The 22564-nt window shown below is 47.7% G+C and overlaps 2 protein-coding genes and 1 pseudogene across 5 annotated transcripts; 2 read left to right on the forward strand and 1 right to left on the reverse strand.

The window, feature by feature from the left end:
* Positions 1-3504: 3504 nt before the first annotated feature.
* Positions 3505-4596, forward strand: LOC123116619 (germin-like protein 9-3; annotated as a pseudogene).
* Positions 4597-4871: 275 nt separating this feature from the next.
* Positions 4872-16775, reverse strand: LOC123112768 (protein HAPLESS 2). 2 transcript variants are annotated; one of them, XM_044533853.1, is made up of 18 exons: positions 16452-16775; positions 16217-16360; positions 15373-15461; positions 14775-14814; positions 14215-14272; positions 14069-14129; positions 13640-13718; positions 13141-13275; positions 12868-13065; positions 12656-12736; positions 12476-12576; positions 12296-12413; positions 11960-11992; positions 11710-11803; positions 11528-11616; positions 11134-11252; positions 5538-5638; positions 4872-5450 (listed from the first exon to the last, which is right to left on the reverse strand). In XM_044533853.1, exons 1-18 carry the CDS (start codon positions 16659-16661, stop codon positions 5035-5037), a joined length of 2166 nt encoding a protein of 721 aa, XP_044389788.1. In that variant the 5' UTR covers positions 16662-16775; the 3' UTR covers positions 4872-5034. The 2 variants fall into 2 exon arrangements, with proteins under 2 accessions (XP_044389788.1, XP_044389789.1); XM_044533854.1 differs by having other exon boundaries at positions 16217-16355; positions 16452-16725.
* Positions 16776-16984: 209 nt separating this feature from the next.
* LOC123112769 (uncharacterized) lies at positions 16985-19421 on the forward strand. 3 transcript variants are annotated; one of them, XM_044533857.1, is made up of 4 exons: positions 16985-17633; positions 17758-17849; positions 18463-18567; positions 19356-19421. In XM_044533857.1, the coding sequence occupies exons 1-4, from the start codon at positions 17531-17533 to the stop codon at positions 19377-19379; spliced, it is 324 nt and encodes a 107-aa protein (XP_044389792.1). In that variant the 5' UTR covers positions 16985-17530; the 3' UTR covers positions 19380-19421. The 3 variants fall into 3 exon arrangements, with proteins under 3 accessions (XP_044389792.1, XP_044389790.1, XP_044389791.1); XM_044533855.1 differs by having other exon boundaries at positions 16987-17633; positions 17758-17862; XM_044533856.1 differs by lacking the exon at positions 19356-19421 and having other exon boundaries at positions 16988-17633; positions 18463-19347.
* Positions 19422-22564: the final 3143 nt, after the last annotated feature.

Below are 22564 nucleotides of genomic sequence, written 5' to 3' on the forward strand. Positions count from 1 at the left end.
AAATCCACTTCAGGGCCTTAGAGGGGTTTGGAAGTGAACATGTATGTGATGCTCTCGTCCTCGTTAGTTGCATGTGACTATCTTTTCCTGGTCAAAAATGGTGCACGCTTGTTGCTAGATAGATGTTTGTTAGCTCGTACGAGGTAAATTAGTTCTTTGTTTGAAATAATAGTATGTTAAATGTTCTCTTCAATGTATAGGAGTTGTCATGCAAGGTGATTTCCTCCCATTTTTCCTCGGCTGGGGAGTTATTGTATTAGATCCTGGATGAACCCTTCGGGCAGTTGCATGTCTGTGCCCAAGTGAACAAATGATTGTAAAATTTATCAGATGCTTGCGTTTATCTTGGCTCACTAAATATATATAGTCCTTGTTTAACTTTGAAGAAATGTTCATGATATCGTGTAATCATAACATGTGTGTGGCTTATATGTCAATATCTGGTTTATATGGCATGAAATTGGTATCATTAGCTTTTGTTTTGTTGATACTTAGTACTTACTAACAAATGTGAGTTTTTATCCTATAAACCCCATAGTGATAAAATAACTCTTGGTCAAAGTCTTCTCTCACTGGAACTTAATATATATGTCCTACATTTGAAGTACTCCAAAACAAAACAAAACATCTCGATAAAACTAAGAAAACGTAGCTCATATCTATTGGTGGTAAATGACGGTGGATATTGAGCTCGGTCGACTCATAAATAGTCGCGAGCTAGTTGATGAAAGTGCATTTATCCTCTAATGATATTTTGGTGATGACTACAATATCCTCTAGTTTAGGTTTACTTTAGGTTTGGTTTAGTTTAGGTTTACTTTGTCTTTGTTGATCTGCTGCTCTGTTTAGGTTTACAAACCATCTTAACTTGGCAAAAAAAACTGGTGTACATTCTTTCATTACTATAAGCTAATTTGCATCTTCTGTTACAAGTATTATGAGCTAATTTATAATAAATTATATGTATTCCAGGCATTGCAATATTGTGCCTAGGGAGTGAGTCTTGAAATTTTTGTGCAAGTAGAGATGACATCAATAAATGTGTTATCATGCAAATCCTATGTGGGGGTGGAGTGTAACATATAGTAACTTGGTAACCAAGTTGCTACATGGCAACCAAGTGGCTATAATATGCATATGACCTGGCAAGTCAGTCGTATGTCCTAGCTACTACTAAAAGACAAATATCATCCCTGAGATCTAGTTTTGAAGATCTTGTCATAATGAGCCAATCGTGAAATAAATCGTCAACCAGGTTAATGGCTTGAAAGCTATGTTTTCTTGAAAATTAAAAAACAATTCAGCTGTTGATATCATGCTTACATATTTGATATATTGTTTCATTACATGCTTATATGTGTGGCATCTTGATATATCGCAGTCATGCGTGCATAAGCGAGAGAGTGAATTGGTGTCACATGTGAAGACTATATAATGTGACATCACATTGTAGTCTTGTCCTTTGTTATTTACAAGTGTCTCAAATAATCTTGTAAACCAATGAAACATTGTTACCATCTAGTGAAACATTATGTTACACTTCTACATTTCTTGTATGTAGGGCATATTAGATTTCATTAAGGAAAGCTTTGGCTGAGAATTATTTTGTCAATATGTGGTTTATATGGCATGAAATTCGTATCATTAGCTTTTGTCTAGATACTAATTGGTCTCTTCTGCTGCTTATTAGAGATGGGGGGAGGCCGCCACTGCAGGCTGCGCTCTGCCACACCGGATTACGACTTGGATGGTTTCGAGTTCTTCACGATCATACTTGAGAATTCCTCCAGGAGGCAGGTATATAAAAGGAGAGATCTCCCCTTCACCCATCTCTTTATCATAACTCTGTTGTTTGCTACATCACTCCTTGACCCATGCAACAAAGGCTGCCTGACACTTTTATGAAGATGCTGGACGACCATCGACCAAAGAATGTGAAGCTGCGGGCTGGCAGCGGGCTTCGCAGGCTGTGGAACGTGGAGGTGGTGATCAGGTATGGCCACATGTACCTGTGTCGTGGCTGGGAGCAGTTCGCCCGTGCCTACGACCTGCGGCACGGGTACTTCCTTGTCTTCAGGTACGACGGCAACACCATGCTCATCATGAAGGTGTTCAACATGACTATGTGCCACATGCGCTACCTGGATGACGATAATGCCAGTACGCTCTGCCTCTTCTGCCTCTACATTTGGCTTTGTCTCACATCGATTGTTAAAAAAACTTTGTTGCATTTGGTGAGGCAATGAGAGCAGCAGCAGCGACTCTGGCTACAGCAAAAGCAGCAGCGATAATGAGGAGGAACGGAGTGGGGAAGAAGAGGAGCAGAGCGGGGATGACCTCACGATGGTGGTGGCTGACGATGGCCACACAATGGTGGTGGCTGATGATGGCCTCGCGATAGTGGCGACTGACGATGAGCTAGCGGCGGCGGTGCCTGAAGATGGCCTCGTGATAGTGGTGGTGCCTGACGATGACCACGTGATGGTGGTGGCGCCGGCGATCCCACAGCTGGGGGACGACTTGACCATGCTAATTGTGGTAGAGGAGTATATCCCATTGCCTCACCGCTCTAAGCGCATCACGATGATGAAGGAGAAGAAGGGGGAGGAGTGAAGATCTTAAGAAAAGCTAGTCTTCTTCTAATTTGCAGATGTGTTGGAAACTTGTTTTGGATATATGTTGTTGGAAACCATTGTATGTTGGATATGTAGTTGGAAACTTATACTCCCTCCGTTCCAATTTACTCTTCGTGGTTTTAGTTCAAAATTTACTCGTCGTGGTTTTAGTTCAAAATTTGAACTAAAACCACGATGAGTAAATCAGAACGAAGGGAGTATGTTGGAAACTTATTGTTAATATGCTTGTTGAAATTATTTTGAAATATATATATATATATATATATGTGTGTGTGTGTGTGTGTGTGAAATTTTGTCAAATTGAATGAATTTAAGAAAAAACAGGGGCTATACAGCAACTTTGCTGTCCGCTGGCAGACGGCAAAGATCTTTACCGTCAGCCAGCAGACGACAAAGCTGACACGTGGTTGCTACCTGTGCAGCCTGGGGTGTACTGGGCTGGCCTATTTGGCAGCTTTGCCGTCAACTAGCTGACGGCAAAGACCTTTGCATCTTTGCCGTCTGCCAGCTGACGGCAAAGCACGTTGTTAACCCTTAACGGGCCTAAGCTGTCACGTGTGCCGTCCAGACTCTTTGCCGTCTGCTAGCAGACGGCAAAGGCCTTTGCATCTTTGTCGTCCACCAGCAGACGGCAAAGAGGGCTTTGCCGTAGCTTATTCAGTCGGACCTGTTGCCGTCTGCTGGCCCGCCAGGCATGCCTTTGCTGTCAGTCATGGCGGACAACAAAGTGCCTGATTCCTGTAGTGATACCATGCACATTTTTTGTTGTTAGAATTTAAAAGTGTGGCGGCTCTTCTGTCTTCTATTTTATGATAATATAATAATAGATAGATACTCCCTTCCTCTCATAATGTAAGATGTTTTTTGACACTGCAGTCGAGAGTGATTGATACACACTCACACATCCAAGTATTCATTACAATGGAAACGGAAATAAATCCTACGCTGCATATTGTAGGTATATCCGTATGCTTGGATACACCAAGAGTTGCATAACATCGGCCAGTTAATATTCTTCCTCAGATGTGTGTCAAACTGTCAATTAGCGCTAGCTGGACACAGCTTGTTGTTCTGCAATACTCATACTCTACTTCGTCCTTGGTTTCTCAAACTCTTCATCACATCACTAGTTTTCCTCTTCTGTATAAATTGACAACACATCAAGTGGTTCAACATCTTCACCACAGCTCACAACCACAGCCTCCATCAATCAATCTCTTAGCACGGCTAAACATTTTCAATGGCGTCCATCAACTGCTACTACTCCTTGGTGTTGGTGGTGGTTGCACTGGCCTCGGCTCCGTTGGCCGCCGTGGCCGGCGACCCGGACATCCTCAGCGACTTCATCGTGCCGACTTCCATGATCGGCATGCCACCGATGAACATCACCGGCGACTTCTTCACATACACCGGCTTCCGCCGCAACGTTACCATGCCGATGCCGATGCCAGGGGCGTAGAACTTCACGGTGACCAAGGCCACCATGATGGAATTCCCTGCGCTCAATGGGCAAAGTGTGGCTTACGCCATGCTCAAGTTCCCCTCCGAATCTGTGAACCCGCCACACACTCACCCCCGCGCCGCCGAGCTGCTGCTCGTCCTTGACGGCGCGCTCTCCGTCGGCTTCGTCGACACGGCCGGCAAGCTCTACACGCAGGACCTGGCCGCCGGCGACATGTTCGTGTTCCCCAAGGGCCTGGTGCACTACCAGTCCAACCCGGGGCAAAGGCCCGCCGTGGCGCTCTCCGCGTTCGGCAGCTCTGCGCCCGGCACTGTGTCCGTGCCCGTTACTGTGTTCGGCACCGGTGTCGATGACGCCGTGCTTGCCAAGTCATTCAAGACCGACCTGCCCACCGTGCAGAAGCTCAAGGCGGCGCTCACTCCACCTCCCAAGAAGTGATTCATGTGCGGATACATGCTCTTGTTGCTCTTCTTTTCCGTCAGTGTATCGACGCCGCCATCAACTAATAAAGCTGTGAGCTAGTGAGTGATGATGAAATAATCTCAGTGCTGTCAAGTATAGGCAACTATTGAAGTACTATTTACTCCCTCCGTCCGAGAAAGCTTGTCCCTCAAATGGATGTATCTAGCAGGGTGCTAGATACATCCATTTGAGGGACAAGCGTGGGACAAGTTTTTTCGGACGGAGGGAGTAATACTGTGCTTGTTGTGATGTCTGAGTCGTGATTGTGCTTACGAGATCCATCCGTTCCCAAATGCATTGTAAAAGAACTTGACGCACGACTAAAAGCTTTTTATGTAGTACTAGTACAACTTAACAGCATCAATCACAAATGAACACCGTGAATCACACAAGTCGCAACGAGTTCCTAATTTCCTTCAAGCGTCCTATATATATCCATCGACCGGCATTGAGCCCATTGATCACAACCATCTTCTACGCCGCACGAGAGTGGTGGTGGCGGCGCTCATGGTCGCGGTCTTGTGCCCTCTCCCTCTGCGGCGCCTTGCCGTGACGGTGGTGCTTGTGCCCGGCGTCCCTGTGCTGCACGCCGAGCGCTGCTGCATGCCGGTGCCGCTCGCCGTCGTCGGGCTTGCCACCGTGCCTGTGGAGGACATGGTGGTGATTGTGGTGCTGCTGCTGCCCGACCGCCCCGCTGCTACGCTTCTTGTGCGCGTGCGGGTGCTTGCTGTGGTGGTGGTGGTGGTGGTGGGTGTGGGCGTGCGCGTGATGGCCTCGACCTTCCCGGTGCTTCGGGTGCGCGGCCTCCGGCAGCCCGAACACGTCCTCCCAGCAGTCGTACAGCGGGTCGAACATGCCCTTCTGGTGGAGCAGCCACAGCAGCACCGCAACTGCAACGCCAAAAACAGAGAAAATAAGCATTGGCGTCGTGAACATGAAGAAAAATAGCCACCTGACGAAACGAAATGCTTACGGACCTGCGGGTAGCGTGGTGAGCAGCAGGCCGAACATGACGAGCCAGCCGATGCATATGTACTGGATGTGGCAGCTCAGGTCCAGGAAGCTCGAGCACTTGGTGCTGTTCCACAGGGAGTGAAACAGATAGATGAGCTAAAATGGTCAGAAAGAGTAAGAGGCACGGCCGGATCAGAAAGAGTAATAGGCACAGCCGGATTCGAATTACAGATATGTCACACCTGGCCACTTGGCATGTGTGACTTGGCATCCTACGGGTGGGACCCAGCCGAGAGTATGCGTGTGTGTGTCGTGTGAGTATTTAGCTGGCCGCCTGTGGCTGGTTGGGGGCATGTGTGATGACTGATTCCAACTCTCACCTAATCCTTCCTCTGTAAGGAAAGTTCTTCTTCCTCCCCAAGTCTTCCCCTCTCGTGTGATCTCCCCCTCTCTCCCGATCCCCTCTTCCGCCGTTCGTTACAGTTGGTAATCAGAGCCAATTTTAGCCACCAATTTTTTTTTCCGTCGATTGGGTTGAAGATCGGTAACATCCACCGCGCCGGTGTGTGCTGCTCCGGCAAGCGCACCCGAAATCCGTCGCGGGGTTCGATCTCTCCCGAGCAAGGCGACGGCGCCCTCCAAAGCTTCGGCGGCGACGCGCCAAGTGTTGGCCGCCATGGATGAGAGCACGGGCAACATCACCAAGATGCTCGAGTCCCTCCTCACCAAGATGGATGAGCAGAAGGCGATCCACGACAAACAGATCGAGATGCAGGCCGCCTTCAACGCGCAGATCTCACAAGATGTCCGGGGCCTCGCCAAGCAGATCGATCTCACTCAAGCCGATGTCGACGCAACCCGCAAGACGGTGGAAGGCTCGGCATCACCGTCGGGCTCGGTCACCACCGTGCTTCACCAGCCCGCCGTTCCACAGCAACCACCACCGCCCCCGCCGCCTCCACCCTTGCCGCGCATGGCCGCCGAATTGGGCCGTGCGGCGGCAGCTCCTCCGCGCCTGGGAGATCATCGCCCTCCGCTGATCCCAGTGGCACCGCAGGGTGGATTCGTCGCTCCCGCAGCCATGCCGTCGCCGACATCGGGCTACCACGGCCACGACTACCACAAGCCACCGAAGCACGACTTCCCTCGATTTGATGGCGCCGCTCCGTACCTCTGGCTAGACCGCTGCCTGGCGTACTTCGAGCTCTACAAGGTGAAGCCCCACAAGTGGGTAACCACGGCGGCCTTATACATCGAAGGCCAAGCCGCGCACTGGCTGCAAGCATTTCGTCAAACACGTCGCGGCCTCACTTGGGAGTCGTTCACAGCGGCAGTTCTGGAGGAGTTCGGTGCCGACGAGTACGAAGTGGTCCTGCACAAGCTGCTGCAACTACGCCAGACGGCCACCGTCGCCGAATACCGCGCGGCATTCGACGAGCAGATGTATCATTTGCTCGCTCTCGACCCGTCCATCAACACAAAATTCTTCGTCACCCAGTTCATTCTGGGCCTGAAGGACGAACTGCGCGCGTCCGTGCACCTCCAGGCGCCCTCGAGTATCACCAGGGCGTCGGTGTTGGCGCGCATCCAAGAAGAGGAACTGGGCACGACGCGCGCCCGCCCACGCATCACACCAGCGGGACGGCCTCCTCCAACGACGGCACCAGTCCAGCAGCAGGCGGCCGCGCCCAACCGCGCGCCTTCCGATGACTACGCGCGCAAGCGACAGCTGCGTGACTATCGCCGCGCCAACAACTTGTGTTTCAAGTGCGGCGACCGTTACTCACGCGAGCACCGATGCGCCCAGCCCGCGCAGCTGCTCACGATCAGCGTGGGCGACCACGGGGAAGTGCTATCAAACGACACCATTCACGCCCTGCAACTCTTGGACGACCCAGGACCGACAGCGCCACCACCTGATCCTGCCGTTGCCGCACCGGAGTGCTGCCTCCTCTCGTCACACGCTCTGGACGGCACTGACTCGGCGACAACTATTCGCCTGCGCGCACTGGTGGGCAACCAGGTCATGCTGTTGCTGCTCGATTCAGGGAGCTCGCACAGTTTCGTCAACAAGTCCTTCGTCGATCGCCTCGGGCTGGCGACGAAAGAGATGCCACAAGTGGACGTGCACGTCGCCAACGGGGACCGCCTTACCTGCAACCGCATTGTACCTGAATTGAAATGGTGGATGCAAGGGCACACGTTCACCACTCCAATGCGCGAACTGGACATCGGTGCCTACAGTGGCATCCTCGGCATGGACTGGCTCGCCCAGCACAGCCCCATGACATGCCACTGGCAAGACAAGTGGGTCAAATTCACCCACGACAACGAAGAGGTCACGCTCCGGGGCGTGCCCACGAAGGCGTCCACCACCCTCAAGGCGATCAAACCTGATGAGTTGCGCAAGATGATCGCGGGCAACGACGTGTGGGCTCTGGCCATGGTGGACACATGCGGGCGCGCCCCACCACCACGGCGTAAGTGCGCCAGCCAGACGCCGCTCGCTGACCTATTGGACGAGTTCGCCGACGTGTTTGCGGCGCCACAAGGGATCCCTCCTCACCGCCAGTACGACCACGCCGTCACGCTGGTCGAAGGCGCGGTTCCGGCAAACACGCGCCCATACCGCTATTCTCCACTCCAGAAGGACGAGATTGAGCGTCAGGTCAACGAAATGCTCGACGCCGGTCTGATCATGCACAGCGTGAGCCCGTACGCCGCGCCGGTGCTCCTGGTCAAGAAGGACGGCACGTGGCGGTTCTGCGTGGATTATCGCCGCCTGAATGACGCAACAATCAAGAACAAATTTCCCCTGCCCATCATCGACGAGCTACTCGATGAGTTAGCTGGTGCTGCGGTCTTCTCCAAGCTGGACTTACGCGCCGGCTACCATCAGATCAGGATGCGCGAAGAGGACGAGCACAAGACGGCGTTCAAAACGCACCACGGCCATTTCCAGTTCAGGGTCATGCCGTTCGGCCTCACGAACGCACCGTCCACATTCCAGTGCCTGATGAACGCCATTTTCGGTAAGTATGTGCGCAAATTCGTCATAATCTTCTTGGATGACATTCTAGTCTTCAGTGAAACCATGGAGGAGCATCTCGAACACCTACGCCTCGTCCTCGAGCTTCTCCGCGCACACCAGCTATACGTCAAGGAATCCAAGTGTACATTCGCAGCCGACCACATTGACTACCTTGGCCATGTGATCTCCAAGGAGGGAGTGGCCACGGACAAGGAAAAAACGAGCGCGATGGAGCAGTGGCCTACTCCGACGAACGCCACCGAACTACGAGGATTTCTGGGCCTCACCGGCTATTACAGAAAATTTGTGCCACATTACGGCATCATCGCGAAGCCGCTGACGCAGCTGCTCACCAAGAAGGGCTTCAATTGGACGGCGCACACTCAAGCGGCATTCGAGCAGCTCAAGACGGCGATGGTCACCACGCCCGTGCTCGCGCTTCCCGATTTCGACAAACCATTCTCGATCGAAACGAACGCGTGCGACACTGGCGTGGGCGCCGTGCTAGTGCAGGAAGGCCACCCAGTCGCCTACTTCAGCAAGGCCCTGGGAGTGCGCAACCAGCAGCTGTCAACTTACGAGAAGGAGTTTCTGGCGGTGATGATGGCGATAGACAAATGGCGCCCGTACCTGCAGCGGGGCCCCTTCGCCATCCTCACAGACCACAAGTCTCTTTGCAACTTGGGCAAGCAGCACCTGGAGACAGAGCTTCAACGCAAGGCCATGGCGAAATTGGCGGGCTTACAATTCAGATTCCAGTACAAGCGAGGGCTGGACAATGGCGCGGCTGATGCTCTGTCGCGCGTCGGCAAGCAGCTCGATCTGGCCGCGCTCTCGACGTGTCAACCGGCCTGGCTCCAGGAAGTACTCAATTCTTACTCCACGGACCAGGATGCGCAAGATCGTCTTCAAAAACTCACCTTGGTCAGCCCGGACAAGGACGGCTACGAGCTGCATCGCGGCGTCATTCGTCGCCAAGGCCGTCTGTGGATCGGCGCCAACGCCGCGCTCCGTACCAAGCTTATCGCCGCGCTCCACAACAGCGCAGTGGGAGGTCACTCCGGCGCCACGGCGACGTACCAACGGGTGCGCAAGCATTTTGAGTGGCGTGGCCTGAAGCGCGATGTTGAAGAGTTCGTGCAGCAATGCACGGTCTATCAGCAGGCGAAGCATGAGCACTGCAAGCCAGCGGGACTCCTAGCACCCCTTCCAGTACCAACTACGCCATGGGAGGATCTCACGATAGATTTCGTGGAAGGGTTGCCGGTGTCGGATGGCGCGGACACGATCATGGTGGTGGTGGATCGGTTCACCAAGTTCGCCCATTTCGTTCCCCTACGCCACCCGTTTCATGCACCGCAAGTGGCAAAGGCCTTCTGGGACAATGTCGTGAAGCTCCACGGTGTCCCTGCGTCGATCGTCTCCGACCGCGACAAGGTGTTTACCAGCAACCTTTGGAAGCAGCTGTTTGCCGGAGCAGGCACCAAACTGCTCTACTCCACCGCGTACCACCCGCAGACCGATGGCCAGAGCGAGCACGTGAACCAGTGCATGGAAATGTACCTCCGGTGCGCGGTGCACGACGCGCCGCGGCGGTGGCGCCGCTGGCTGCCCATGGCTGAATTCTGGTACAACTCCACCTTTCACGCATCACTCAACGACACCCCATTCAAGGCGCTTTATGGCCGTGAAGCCAACCTGGGAGCAATGCCGGCCTGGCCAACGGATGAGCACGACGGCGAGGACATGGACTGGGCGGCACACACGGAGCACATTCGCGCCCAACTGGAGCGCGTCCAGCGCAGGTTCAAGAAACAAGCAGATCGCAACCGCACTGAGCGTCAGTTCCAGGTCGGCGAACAAGTGCTGCTGAAACTGCAGCCCTACGCGCAGCGTTCGGTCGTCAACAGGCCTTGTGCCAAGCTCACCTTCAAGTTCTTCGGGCCGTACACTATCCTCGAGAAGATTGGTCTCATGGCATACAAGCTTGCTCTACCGGCCGCCAGTCAGGTACATCCGATGTTTCACGTGTCCCAGCTCAAGCCATTTACGTCGGACTATACGCCGGTGTATACAGAGCTGCCGCGCGTGCCGGATCTTTCTGTGTCATCAGCAGAGCCAACTCAGCTGCTGGAACGACGCATGATGAAGCGAGGGAATGCGGCCATCGTCCAAGTCAAGGTGCAGTGGGGCGAAGGTTCGTCGGCGGCCACCACATGGGAGGATTATGAAGTTCTTCGACAGCGTTTTCCAACAGCAGCCATCTGGGAGGAGGCAGGTCCAAGCTTGCAGGAGGAAGCTCAGTCTTAAGGAGAGGAGAATGTCACACATGGCCACTTGGCATGTGTGACTTGGCATCCTATGGGTGGGACCCAGCCAAGAGTATGCGTGTGTGTGTCGTGTGAGTATTTAGCTGGCCGCCTGTGGCTGGTTGGGGGCATGTGTGATGACTGATTCCAACTCTCACCTAATCCTTCCTCTGTAAGGAAAGTTCTTCTTCCTCCCCAAGTCTTCCCCTCTCGTGTGATCTCCCCCTCTCTCCCGATCCCCTCTTCCGCCGTTCGTTACAAAATAACATTATATATTACCTGCATGATCTGCCGGTGAAGAAATCGATCACGCTGTCCCACGTGTTGCGCCACAAGGTTTTGATGGCTTCGATGAAACCCCTGATGCCACCCTTCTTATGCTGCTTCGGTGGGCTGATCTACACGGGTTTCAAGGGCAGTAAGCAATGTATGTAGCTCAGAGATGGGAACAGCACGACACAATTATTTGTCATAGTAAAAAGGGGATCTGGATCGTGCAAAAACACAGATTTGTGATATCAAAAGTTTATCAAGGCAAGAGATACACTGACATCAAAGATTGGGATGAAACATCGTAGGCAACTCTAACCATCTCGCTAATGAATTCATTACAAGGAAAGAAAAGCTAATGAATTCTAACAGGATCACTACAAGGGAACAAACATTTCAGAACCTGTGTTCCATTGTCAAGAACTGTGGCTGTAGTAGAGAACTGACACTCTGCTCTGTCAAGTTCACTGAAATCTGACGCTTTCAAAATAGCTGGAAGCGACCACAAACAAATCCTCTGTTAGTTCCTAAAACATGACTTTGGATTTAAGGACAATGATGAGCTGTCTTTGGTTTCTAACTCACCCGAGCAGCGATATTTTGATGCTTGGTCTGATGAGGAACGCAAATAAAATGAGCGGATAAGCACTTGGCCAGGTTTGATGATGAAGAATTGCTCCTGCAAATGGAATTGCAGGGTAGCTTCATGAGAACAAACTGAATGAGCAAATAACCAAAGCAGGGAACTGTGCTGGTGAATAATTAACTGAAACGAAGTGTTACAGCTCGTCAATACAAATAAAAAGAGAAAATACCGAGACCGCAATATATATACCTCCACATAACTGATGCCACTTAAGCAGTCGAACTGTAAAAAGAGTAAGGCAGTCATCAGAGTTCAGGAAAACTGAGGAGGCTACGTAAATCATCTATTACATTATTAAACTAGTCGTTTTATATGTCAAATATATCTCAGTCGAACGAATAGAAAGGTTATTCATGCAAGGACAACAAGGATGATGGGTAGGAAATCAGTACATGCACCTATCATCTTAGTAGAAAAGAAAATTAATGCAATTAATGAACTATCAAAAGGTAGTATTGTCTACAAATATATCAAAAGGTATTGCTTCCGTGCAAAGAAAATTATAATTTCCTTGGCGATGCATACCGTCAAGCTATATGACGCTTCCAGTTTGCCAATGTTCTTAATTGTGACCTTGGCTGTACCAACTTGGCTTAAGGCTTCAAATGTAGGGACATTAATGTCAATTATTTTCCCTGGACTCCTGAAATTGACAAATCAGTGCAAGGTAAATGCAAAATAAAATTGCGTAATTATTATCAGTACCTCTGGTATACATAATTTATATCATCAGCACTCAGCTCTATCAGCAAATTAGTATTCAGAGTTTCTGTGATTCCAATAGAGAATGAATGAGCTCCTGCATTCTGTGATGGGTATGTATCAAATGCTTTATCCAATGCTAGCATAAAAACAGGACTCAAGAATAAATGGTGGGAATATAACCGGGTGTTGGTTGATCCTATCAAATCGTCCCTGCACAATATACTGGGGCTCTTGGTTTCTGTTTATTCGATTGTCGTCAGACTGAAAAAAATGATGAAATAGAAACTCAAGACTAAACAGTTACAATATTAGCAGATTGTGCTTCACGAACAAGAAGCTCGACACTTATCCTTGCAAAAGAAAACTTAACACTTGCTAATGCACAACCTTACCTCCTTGAAATTCCAAAGCTGATTGTACAAGCAGCTCCCAAATGGTGATCCACAGAGGTTAGGCTGGTTTCTGTAAGCTTCATACCCAACACCAATCTTGTTGCACTCAAGTCCATCTAATGTAAACCGGACTCTCTCCAACAGCATCCACCAGGAAAACTCATCGCCAAGAACTTGCGGTTGACCCTCACCACCACCCTTCAATATTTCAGATATAGAAGGAAATTATGAAGTCGCGTGAGAGAAATACATGTATAATAATTTGCTGAATACCTTCCGTGGAGTCACAAGATAGAAGTCTTCAAATGTTGGCATACTTTCGTGACCAACCAAGTCACCAATGAGATTTACTCTCAGAAAGTTATCTTTAGAAACAACTGTTTTATTCTCTGGACTAACAATAACCTCCTGCAGTGTTATGTCAAATTGTTAAAGGCGTACTGCTGTTGCATAAGTGCTTTGCATACTCGAAGTTGAAAACAGCAAACCAGATATAAGAACAGAAAAGTAGTCCTTTGGACGATACTTTTATTTGATAAATAAATAGAATATTGAGAATATTAAGCGCAGCAAGCCAAGGTTCCCAGACTTGATAGAACTCTAGTTAGCAAAGGCATGTGAAAAATATAATATCGTCATCAGGAGGATTGTATTTTGCTTGTGCCTATTCGTGCAAACATATTGTCAGCATGTACATAATCATGGTAATTTCTTCAAGAGTCTGTATTCTATACTAGCCTTACAAGTAACAGTGCAGAATTTTAGTGCCAACCGTTACAGAAGAGCCTTTCTTTACTTGTACTCTGATGCTGTACCCAGTTGACCTCGTCCCAATTCCAAAAACATGAAACCTGTTTATAAGCAATGGAGATACAGTGATACACAGATTTACTCAAATTTTGACCTGAATAATGATAAAAAAACATGGAATAGTGTGAACAGCATATAAGTTTGGCATGAGCATATACTCTCCAAGATTCTACTTAAAAATAAATAAATAAACTAGATCACCACTAATCCCCAAAATGTGAACTGCCTACTTGATGATGTTAGCAAAGGAAAAGGAAATACTATGACCATGTCAGACCGAAATAAGAAGTACAAGATATTAGGATATCGTGCCAATTCAAACTCAACAGGTGGAGTTCTTAAGACAATATTTGTAAATATTACAAAGATATCTCACAATTAATGCCCATACCAATCACCTGGAAAACGTACACAGTGAGCCGTATTAGCTTTGCCTTTAATCATTTTATCAACTGCAAGGAAGATGCATGTGAAAGGTGTGACACAATGTTATACTGAAAATGCAGGAATGCTCAAAAAAACAATTTGTTAGCTCACAAATTGATCCGCAAGACGAACCAACACGGCGATGAGGCCCACATGGACAGCAAACCGGCTAGTGCAATGCAAAGTGTAGAGGAAACATTAGATTTACCGTGAAAAAGAGAGGAAACATTAGAATCATGAGATAGTAGATCATAGCTACATGTAAAATACAATAACACAAACTGAACTGAGTATATGACATGCAGGTGCATTCATTGCACAAGCACGTTGAAAAGAACTTCATATGTGCCTTTATTTTTCTCAAAAAAAATCAACAAAGGGTGGATTTTATTGGTTCAAAATGGAGCATCAAGAGGATACAAACACTATGAGCACACACCCGGCCTTTGCATAGCTAGGATGCACACAGCCAACACCGACACACGAACACAAAAACACGCCGGCACCTAGCAAAGTCATATAAGACCAAAGCTATGCGTAGGCGAGGAAAAAAAAGCCCCAAAGCAATCAGATCCACGGTTTATTCGGTCAAAAACTGTTTGGTACAATATTGCTACTACTCAAGACACTGAGATAATAAAGTAAGGATGACAAAGGCCAGTGCGTTTCACCTCTGTATGCTCAATTACGTGACCGTTCTGATCCCATAACCTAGCCATATTCATGAAATAGACATCATTATTTTATACGACATTGAAAATATGTATAAAGAAGGATGCAGAAATCGAGGGAAGGTCTAAAGATATGAATGGCCATGAGAGTACTACCTTCGTCCGGGTTTATTGGTCCCCATTGTATTTCGTGCTAAATTTTGACCATAGATTAAACTAACAAAATGTTCATGCATGTCACCAAACATTATATTTTTGAAAACTATGTTCAAATACGAATCCAATGAGATAATTTTTCTTGACATGCATTAACATTTTGTTAGTTAAATCTTTAGTCAAAGTTTGGCACAAACTACAAAGGGGACCTATAAACCAGGACGGAGGTAGTAAACGGTATATGCTACACAAATGTATACGGCAAGGGTTATACTATTGTAATAAACTGCACCAAAAGTGCTACAGCACAGATCATTGCTGTCTAAAACTGAAATGGTGGGCCTGTGATTATGAAGACCTGCCAATTGGAATCCCTCCCAGAAATATTGACGAATGATGATGACAACCAATCAACTGGATCGAGTTCCAAAGTTTTTTTTACCTTTCACAAACTCCAACAACATTAGCACCAGCATCTGACTCGCATTTATGTGTCTTGGTAAACATTTCCTCTGGTTTATAAGCAACATCCTGAAGAAACGAGCACAGACAATAAATCAGCTCCGAATTCACATGATTTGTTATAGTATAGTGTTACTGGTAGGTAACAGTTGATATCAGTGATATGGCTAACTTTTCAGTGCAACAAGCTGCATATAAAAACAATCAGACAACAAAATGATAAAAACATTTTCAGATGCAAATGGGGTTGCTATAACAAATGAGGAGATGCAGAATGCGTAAGCATAAACGGTCCCACTCTAGCGGTATCAGATCATACTGAATGGCATTCCAACATTTCAATAGCTCTGAAACATTTTGGAAACCCGCTTCGTGGACTCCCTGTTTATCCATGACAAATAGAGAAATATCCCTATGATGTGCCCATTCGAGAAACGCTACGATAGGGCCGCGAGTGATGGGAATGGACAGCAACAGGGACTGCCAAGAGCCTGAAAATTGCATACTATTTCCAGCTCAAGTAGTACACCTAAATTTCTCCAGAAGGAATGCGTGATATCAATTAACAAGTACTCCCTCCGTCCGAAAATACTTGTCATTGAAATGAATGTATCTAGATGTACTTTTAATTCTAGATACATCCATTTTCATCCATTTATGCGACAAGTATTTCCGGACGGAGGGAGTACGAGCCAGCATTGTATGATGGCTGGAGGCTGTTTGGCTCTAAGTCTTGAAGTGGAAAATGGCATCCTACTAGCTATTCATCAGAAAAACCAGACTCCGGTCTGTTGGTCAGGGGGGCACAGGCAGAGGGGCTTTACCCTGAGGTAGCTGATGGCGTAGAGCGCGTAGACGGCGGACTTGTTGATGGTGATGACGGGGGGATCCCGCACCGTCTGCATCGCCTGCGTATCATCCTCCTCGACCTCCACCACCTCCGCCACCAGCGACGATTCGCCGCTGCTCTGAATCGAGCCCCCGAACACACACACCGTCAGTACAAAAACAACGCACGGCTCGAGAGGAGAAGGACGAGGAGGATGAGGATAGGCTTACGGAGCCGCTGGGGACGGCGAGGTTGAGGACGAGCTTGCGGTCGCAGGCCAGGGCGCCGCCTGCCCCCGAGTCCAGGGCGCAGCGCTCCAGGCGGGACTTGGAGAGGATCTCCACCCCGACGGCGGGCCCGAAGAGGGCGGCCGCGGCGAGGAGGAGGAACACGGCGTGGTTAGCGGGCCGGGAAGGAGGGGGGCGGCGTGGAGGAGCCATCGGCGGTTGCCGTCGCGGCGGCGAAGGGCGAGTGGAGTGGTGGGGTGGGGTGGGGATGAGTTGCAGCAACTGGTGGGCGGAACCGCAGACGCGCGCCTCCTCTTCAAAATGGATTTTTTCTTTTTGAGAAATCTGCTTCAAAATGGATGGCGATAACGTAACCGCTTGAGCGTCATGGGCCCCGAGGCTCTTGGGCTTGCGGTTGTCTCCAGCCGTCCTCCTGGACTCCGGTTCCCCACTAGTCTCTACTATTAAAGGGGGATATGCAGTCGTCGTCGTGATGGTTCGACCGCAGCCCCACCCTCGATCGCATCCCGTTGCTACGAGCATCCTCTCTACCTCGTGCGATCCCCGCGAAAATAATGCCATACCGCGCATGCAGTTGAGCGGAACACGGACGAGAGAAAAGGAAAATCGTAAAACAAGCCCACTTACGCATGCACGACTCGGTCGAAGGGCAACTGCCGATCTGCCGCGATCCACTCACCCACGCCATCTCCTCCCAATTCTCGCTCCGGATCCTGTCTCTCTGACGAGAAAGTCGCCGCCGCATCCACCGCAACCTCCCCTTGTCTCTTTGCACGATGCCGCCGCCACCCACGCCCTAGCCTGACCCATCTTCCTCCACCACGGCGCCACCTCGCACCTATAGTCCTATACCCGCCGCCAGGGGCTGCGCTCAGATGCCCAGATGGCGACCGCGACGACGGCCTACGCCCTCGCAAGATGAACCCCGACGCGCCTCTTCTCCTCCAACTCCGTCACACCTTCGTCCATCTCCTCCGCCATGACGTCTCAGGGATGGCAACCCCGTGGCCAGTTCCCCTCGCCGACTACCACATCGCCCCCTTTCACCCGTGGCAGAGACAATGACGCCGATGTCAGGATCAGCATCTATGCTTGCGACCGCGTCCGTCATGACCCGCAATGCTCACCTGGGACACTTGAGCCGGCGGTCGCAAGGAAAAAAAGGTGAACTCCGTTCTGGCCCAGATGTCGAGTTCAATGACGATCAGCCCCTAATCTCTTCTCCCCAGCAAATTAATATCCACGAGGTTTTGTACCCTTTTCTAATTGTTCTCTGAGTGGTCAGCAGCATCGGCGCCCTTGTCTGCCCCAGGTGCGAGCTTGTTCGTCGCCATGAGCAGCTGCGAGTCTGCGACCTCGTCGGCTACCGCCAGCACCCAGGTCATTGTGATTTGTGAGTGTTGTCTCAATAAAATTAGTATTTTTGTTAAGGACTGAACTTCGTATTTTCTGCAATTCCACCAATTGATCAGGTATAGTTAAATAGTATGGCTTGAACTGATTTAGAGTCATGTTAACTTCCACATCTTCAGGTTTCATTTAGTTTTCCACCTTTTGCTGATGCCTTGAATTTAGTTTGAGATTTCACTGTTCATATGCCAAAAACAAATATGTTATAGTGTAATTCTCTTGAATTTGGGTTGTTCTCTATGAGTGTGTTAGCTATTTGTGTATCGGCAGTACATACACTGCTACGTCTTTACTGTTTAGTGTCAGTCTTGAGTATTTCATAGCCATTTTACTGAATTAGAATTAGAAGCATTCGCCATTTTCAGGAAGGGGAATCCCTAAAAATTCACCATATCAATCAATTTCCCGGTCAAATGTAAGATGTTCCTTTTTCTTCGAGAGGATGTGTTTTTGAATGATCATGCTATTTCAGCCATAAACTTTTATCATGGTGTAGTGAGGCAAGTCATAAGACATAAGGCTTGATGTTCATCTTGGAATGGTTGATCTGTAGCTAATTGTTTATATGTTGGATTATGCGCAGGACAAGGAGCAGACAGATTTTTCTTTACAACCTGCCTTCTTCTGCATGGAATTTGTGTTCACTTTATGGCTGGTCGTTGGGGTGCTGGATGATGCGCAGGCGCAGGTGAACGATGCCTTCTATGATCCAACAATATATCAAAGATTTTTGCAAGATAGTTAGTGAAGATCCTTTTCTGAATCACTTATACATGAGCAGCCTACATATCCAATATTATGCAGTTTTGATTTTTGTGTGCTAACAAATTAGAATGAAAACTCCTCCATTGCAAGCGTACATTGGTCAAATCAGACCAATTTTTCTTTACAACCTGGCTTCTTCTGCAAGGAATTTGTGTTCAATTTATCGCTGGTCGTTGGGGTGCTGGATGATGCGCAGGCGCAGATGAACGATGCCTTCTATGATCCAACAATATATTGAAGAATTTGCAAGATAGTTAGTGGAGATCCTTTTCTGAATCAGTTATACATGAGCAGCCTACATATCCAATATTGTGCAGTTTTGATTTTTGTGTGCTAACAAATTAGAATGAAAATTTCTACATTGCAAGCGTACATTGGTCGAATATTAATTTCAACCAATAATTTGTAGCATATATTATTGAAAATACAACGCCAAACATATTATGAAGGTTACGCATGGTTTGGTGACGCATGTATCATTAGTACTGAATTGTCAATGAGAGCTACCTCTGTACTGTAGTATTTTTAACCAAGATATCTTTTTTGTTCCATTACCAACTAAACATGGGTTCGTATGTTACTAGGAAACAAAGATGCAGCTGAAAAAAAACAGGAAACAAATATGGGCTGATGAGATATCGTGACACATATATTGCTTCTGTATTATCTCCAAATAGTTTTATGATTTTAATGTATGGCTATTTCTACCAGTGCCCTTCGAAGTTCTATCCATAGCTGAATCTAAAGGATACATGAAATGAGAGTGCTGGTTCCTGGTAAACTAACAGTGATGCATGAAGTTACTTGATAAAACCGTAAATAGGTATGTAATCCTTCCCTGTATCCATGCATGTCCATGCTGAAACCAGCTTCGAACGGGTACATTAAAATTCACAGTATCCATGCATGTCTCTGCTGAATCCAGTGTCATTAATTGGTTTGGACTTGGCCATATAATGGGATGTCAGGAAATATCCTTCCCATCGATTGGAATACTTATTGTCGACATGACTGTTAATATTACCGGTTTCTATTGTTTCTAGGAGCTGCAAGGCGGCGGTCATTCTGAAATGTCTAGGTTGTGCATTGTACTCTTTGTAAGAAGGCAATACCTGACAGTGTTCCGATAATTCATTTCGGCCTGACCATGTATCCTGCTACTTGTTTTCTGCATGTAAGACAATAATCTGAAGATGCGTTCTCGCTTTTTGCCTAGGTCAGGCTTACGTTTTTGTCCCTATGACTCAAGATTGTTGTAGTAGCTATCTGTAGATAAGAATGTAAAATGAATGTGCTGTACATGAAGGCGAAGCTAATGTTTGCTTGCTACTTCAACAATGTGTTATGTAGCATTCTATTTATTTTGTATTCATTGGAAAATTTTGATGGCACAATATTTGTATTTGTGATCCTTATCCTACCGGACCAAATTATCTCGTCACTACTGACTGCTCCACAATTCAGAACTTGTGATATGACATCAAATTGGACAATGCTCACCAAATTTATGATCTCTTTTTCCTTCTCTTGATTGGCAACAAAACATTTTCTTATTGGTATATTATGCTTGCGATACTAAGCATAGGTTCATCCTTCCAGTTTAAGCAAAAAAAGGTTCCTCTTTAGATGTAGAATTCTATTCGATGAACAAAATGTGTGATGGTGGGGGTAGTGGAGCACAATTGTAAGATTTAAATGCTGCCTGCGGGTGTGGTGTTGCCACTCATTGTTGTAAAATGTCATAGTGTAAATCTTGTTATCATATAATGCTCACCTCATCGAATTGTATTTGTTTTCATTATATTGACGCATCAGGGCATTGCTAATTGCTGCCAAGTGACATCTATGGTGCCAAAAGGCACTTGAAGTTTGAGAAATGAAGCAAATAAAGTTGGACGAAGAAGAGACACGCCAGAGATATATAGGACATGCACAACGGGATGGGGATATATAGGATTCAAGAAAAAAAATGTTACATGCACAGCGGGCTGAAGATATATAGGATGTGATGAATAATTGCTTGCTATAGCGGAGAGACGTGGAGTGGAGCGGAGCCAAGTGATGAGCTGAGATAAGATGTGGAAGAAAGATGAAGATTTGCAACCGAAAATAACATGGCATGCATGATTTGAACTGCACGTGCATGCACTGCAAAATGTAAACAACAAACTGATTATTGCACTGCAAAATGTAAACAACAAACTGATTATATATTTTATTGTCTGTGGCAACGCACGGGCATTCGACTAGTTCTTCTCAAAAACAAAAACTCTAGATTTCCTAAATTAAAAGAAAAAACTAGTTCTCTACACGTCGCCGTAGGCCATCTCCCCGTCTCCAATGCAAAAAAATACATAGATGTTTGAATAAAGAAAACAATACAGCATCACCAAAAAAAGGCGTCATTGCTATTCTAAGGATTGTTTAGACAATTTTACAAAACAATAAAAGGCAAGTTCCTAGGGGATCCCCCCCCCCCCTAAATAAAGGTTTTTAGGGATTTCCTGTATGTGCCTGTCTTTTTTTTTACATAGTACAGACGCAAACGCTCATATATACGCGCATACACCCACTCCTATAAATGCACACATGCACACCCTACCCTTATGAGCACCTCCAGAGACAGAGCCGACAAATCATCTTGAGATTTTACGAAGTCACGCCAGACGCCTCGTAGTCGACGGGAACGTCTCCTCCCATTAAATGCTCATCGCCGAAAATCCTAAAATAAATTCAGGATAAATGTGAGCACCAGGACTTGAACCCTGGTGGGCTGAGGATACCACTGTTCTCCTAACCATCCAACCACAGGTTGGTTCATGGTGCGCCATTGCCGCCACTCACATGCTGGATCCGGCTTGACCTTGTCGATGAAAGTCAGGAAGTCTTCGTGCACATGCCCTAAGGACCAGTGCCCCAGAGTCGCATTCGTTGCCATTGATTTGTTGAAATGATATGAAGAACCTGACACCAGACCTCGCCATCGCGTATGCATGATGAGAAACCCTAACCTTACTTCCCCAGGGACCGGCGGTAATCTATGCTGCAACTCCGTTGAACCCGTTCCGCCGACAAACTCAAGGAGCATTGAAGCCCGGAAGACCGACTCAAAGATGATGTGTCGCCATCCGCCCAAGCGCAGCCCCTATAGGGACTAAAGCCCTAACCTATCTACAAGCCGGAGACAAGGCACCAGGATTCCCCTCAACACGATCGGCCACCGGAGCGACAGATAGAGGGGTGGATTCCCCTCAACGCGATGGGCCACCGGAGCGGCAGATAGAGGGAGGCGAATCCACGGGCTCGCACATGAAGGTCAAGGAGAGGAAGACTTCGCCTTGTCACATTGTGAGAGGGTAAAATAGTGGTGTATAAAATAGAGGCATTTTCCATGTATCTCATTTCTTTTGCCATGGCCAATATACCTCTTTTACCATTATTTTGTAGCCACATGATAGAAAAAAGTTATAAAAATTGCATTTTTAAAGAGACACCTAAAGGGCATCTTATATTTGATATTTATCGAGGAAAACAATAGCTAGAACAACAAAAAGACAACTAGACACAGACCGAGCATTACAATATAAAATTGCATTGCAAAGTATACTATAGTCTTCTTCCTTAGATTGTACGTCATCCGCCATGGAATGAAAAATGCACTGAAGCAATAGTAAAGAAAAAGGACACACGTATTCCAAGAAGCCATATATTTTGAAAGTATGATTAAGGAAGACCTATGTATGTATGATTGGCTATCATTACGTGCAATATAGTAATTGCTGATATAGTCAATGATGTCATTGTATGCAATACGAGCTGATTCAGATTGGCTCAATGGGGGTATAACCATGCCAGGTATAATCAAACAGGGTTATACCTAGGGTTTTCCCCCGCAACTTGTGACCAGGTACTCGAGAAGC

Source organism: Triticum aestivum, chromosome 5B (assembly GCF_018294505.1).
Source record: "Triticum aestivum cultivar Chinese Spring chromosome 5B, IWGSC CS RefSeq v2.1, whole genome shotgun sequence".
Classification (NCBI taxonomy): Eukaryota; Viridiplantae; Streptophyta; class Magnoliopsida; order Poales; family Poaceae; genus Triticum; species Triticum aestivum.

What these genes read in the sequence shown, in the direction of transcription:
- LOC123112769 (XM_044533855.1), top strand. Translation starts at nt 17,449, where the DNA reads ATGACGTCTCAGGGATGGCAACCCCGTGGCCAGTTCCCCTCGCCGACT. An exon ending in GCGGTCGCAAGGAAAAAAAG is followed by an intron (nt 17,634 to 17,757) that starts GTGAACTCCGTT and finishes AGTGGTCAGCAG; the next exon opens with CATCGGCGCCCTTGTCTGCC. An exon ending in TGGATGATGCGCAGGCGCAG is followed by an intron (nt 18,568 to 19,355) that starts GTGAACGATGCC and finishes TATTTCTACCAG; the next exon opens with TGCCCTTCGAAGTTCTATCC.
- LOC123112768 (XM_044533853.1), bottom strand. Translation starts at nt 16,661, where the DNA reads ATGGCTCCTCCACGCCGCCCCCCTCCTTCCCGGCCCGCTAACCACGCC. An exon ending in AAGCGTCATATAGCTTGACG is followed by an intron (nt 11,993 to 12,295) that starts GTATGCATCGCC and finishes CTCTTTTTACAG; the next exon opens with TTCGACTGCTTAAGTGGCAT. An exon ending in TTCTTGACAATGGAACACAG is followed by an intron (nt 11,253 to 11,527) that starts GTTCTGAAATGT and finishes AAACCCGTGTAG; the next exon opens with ATCAGCCCACCGAAGCAGCA.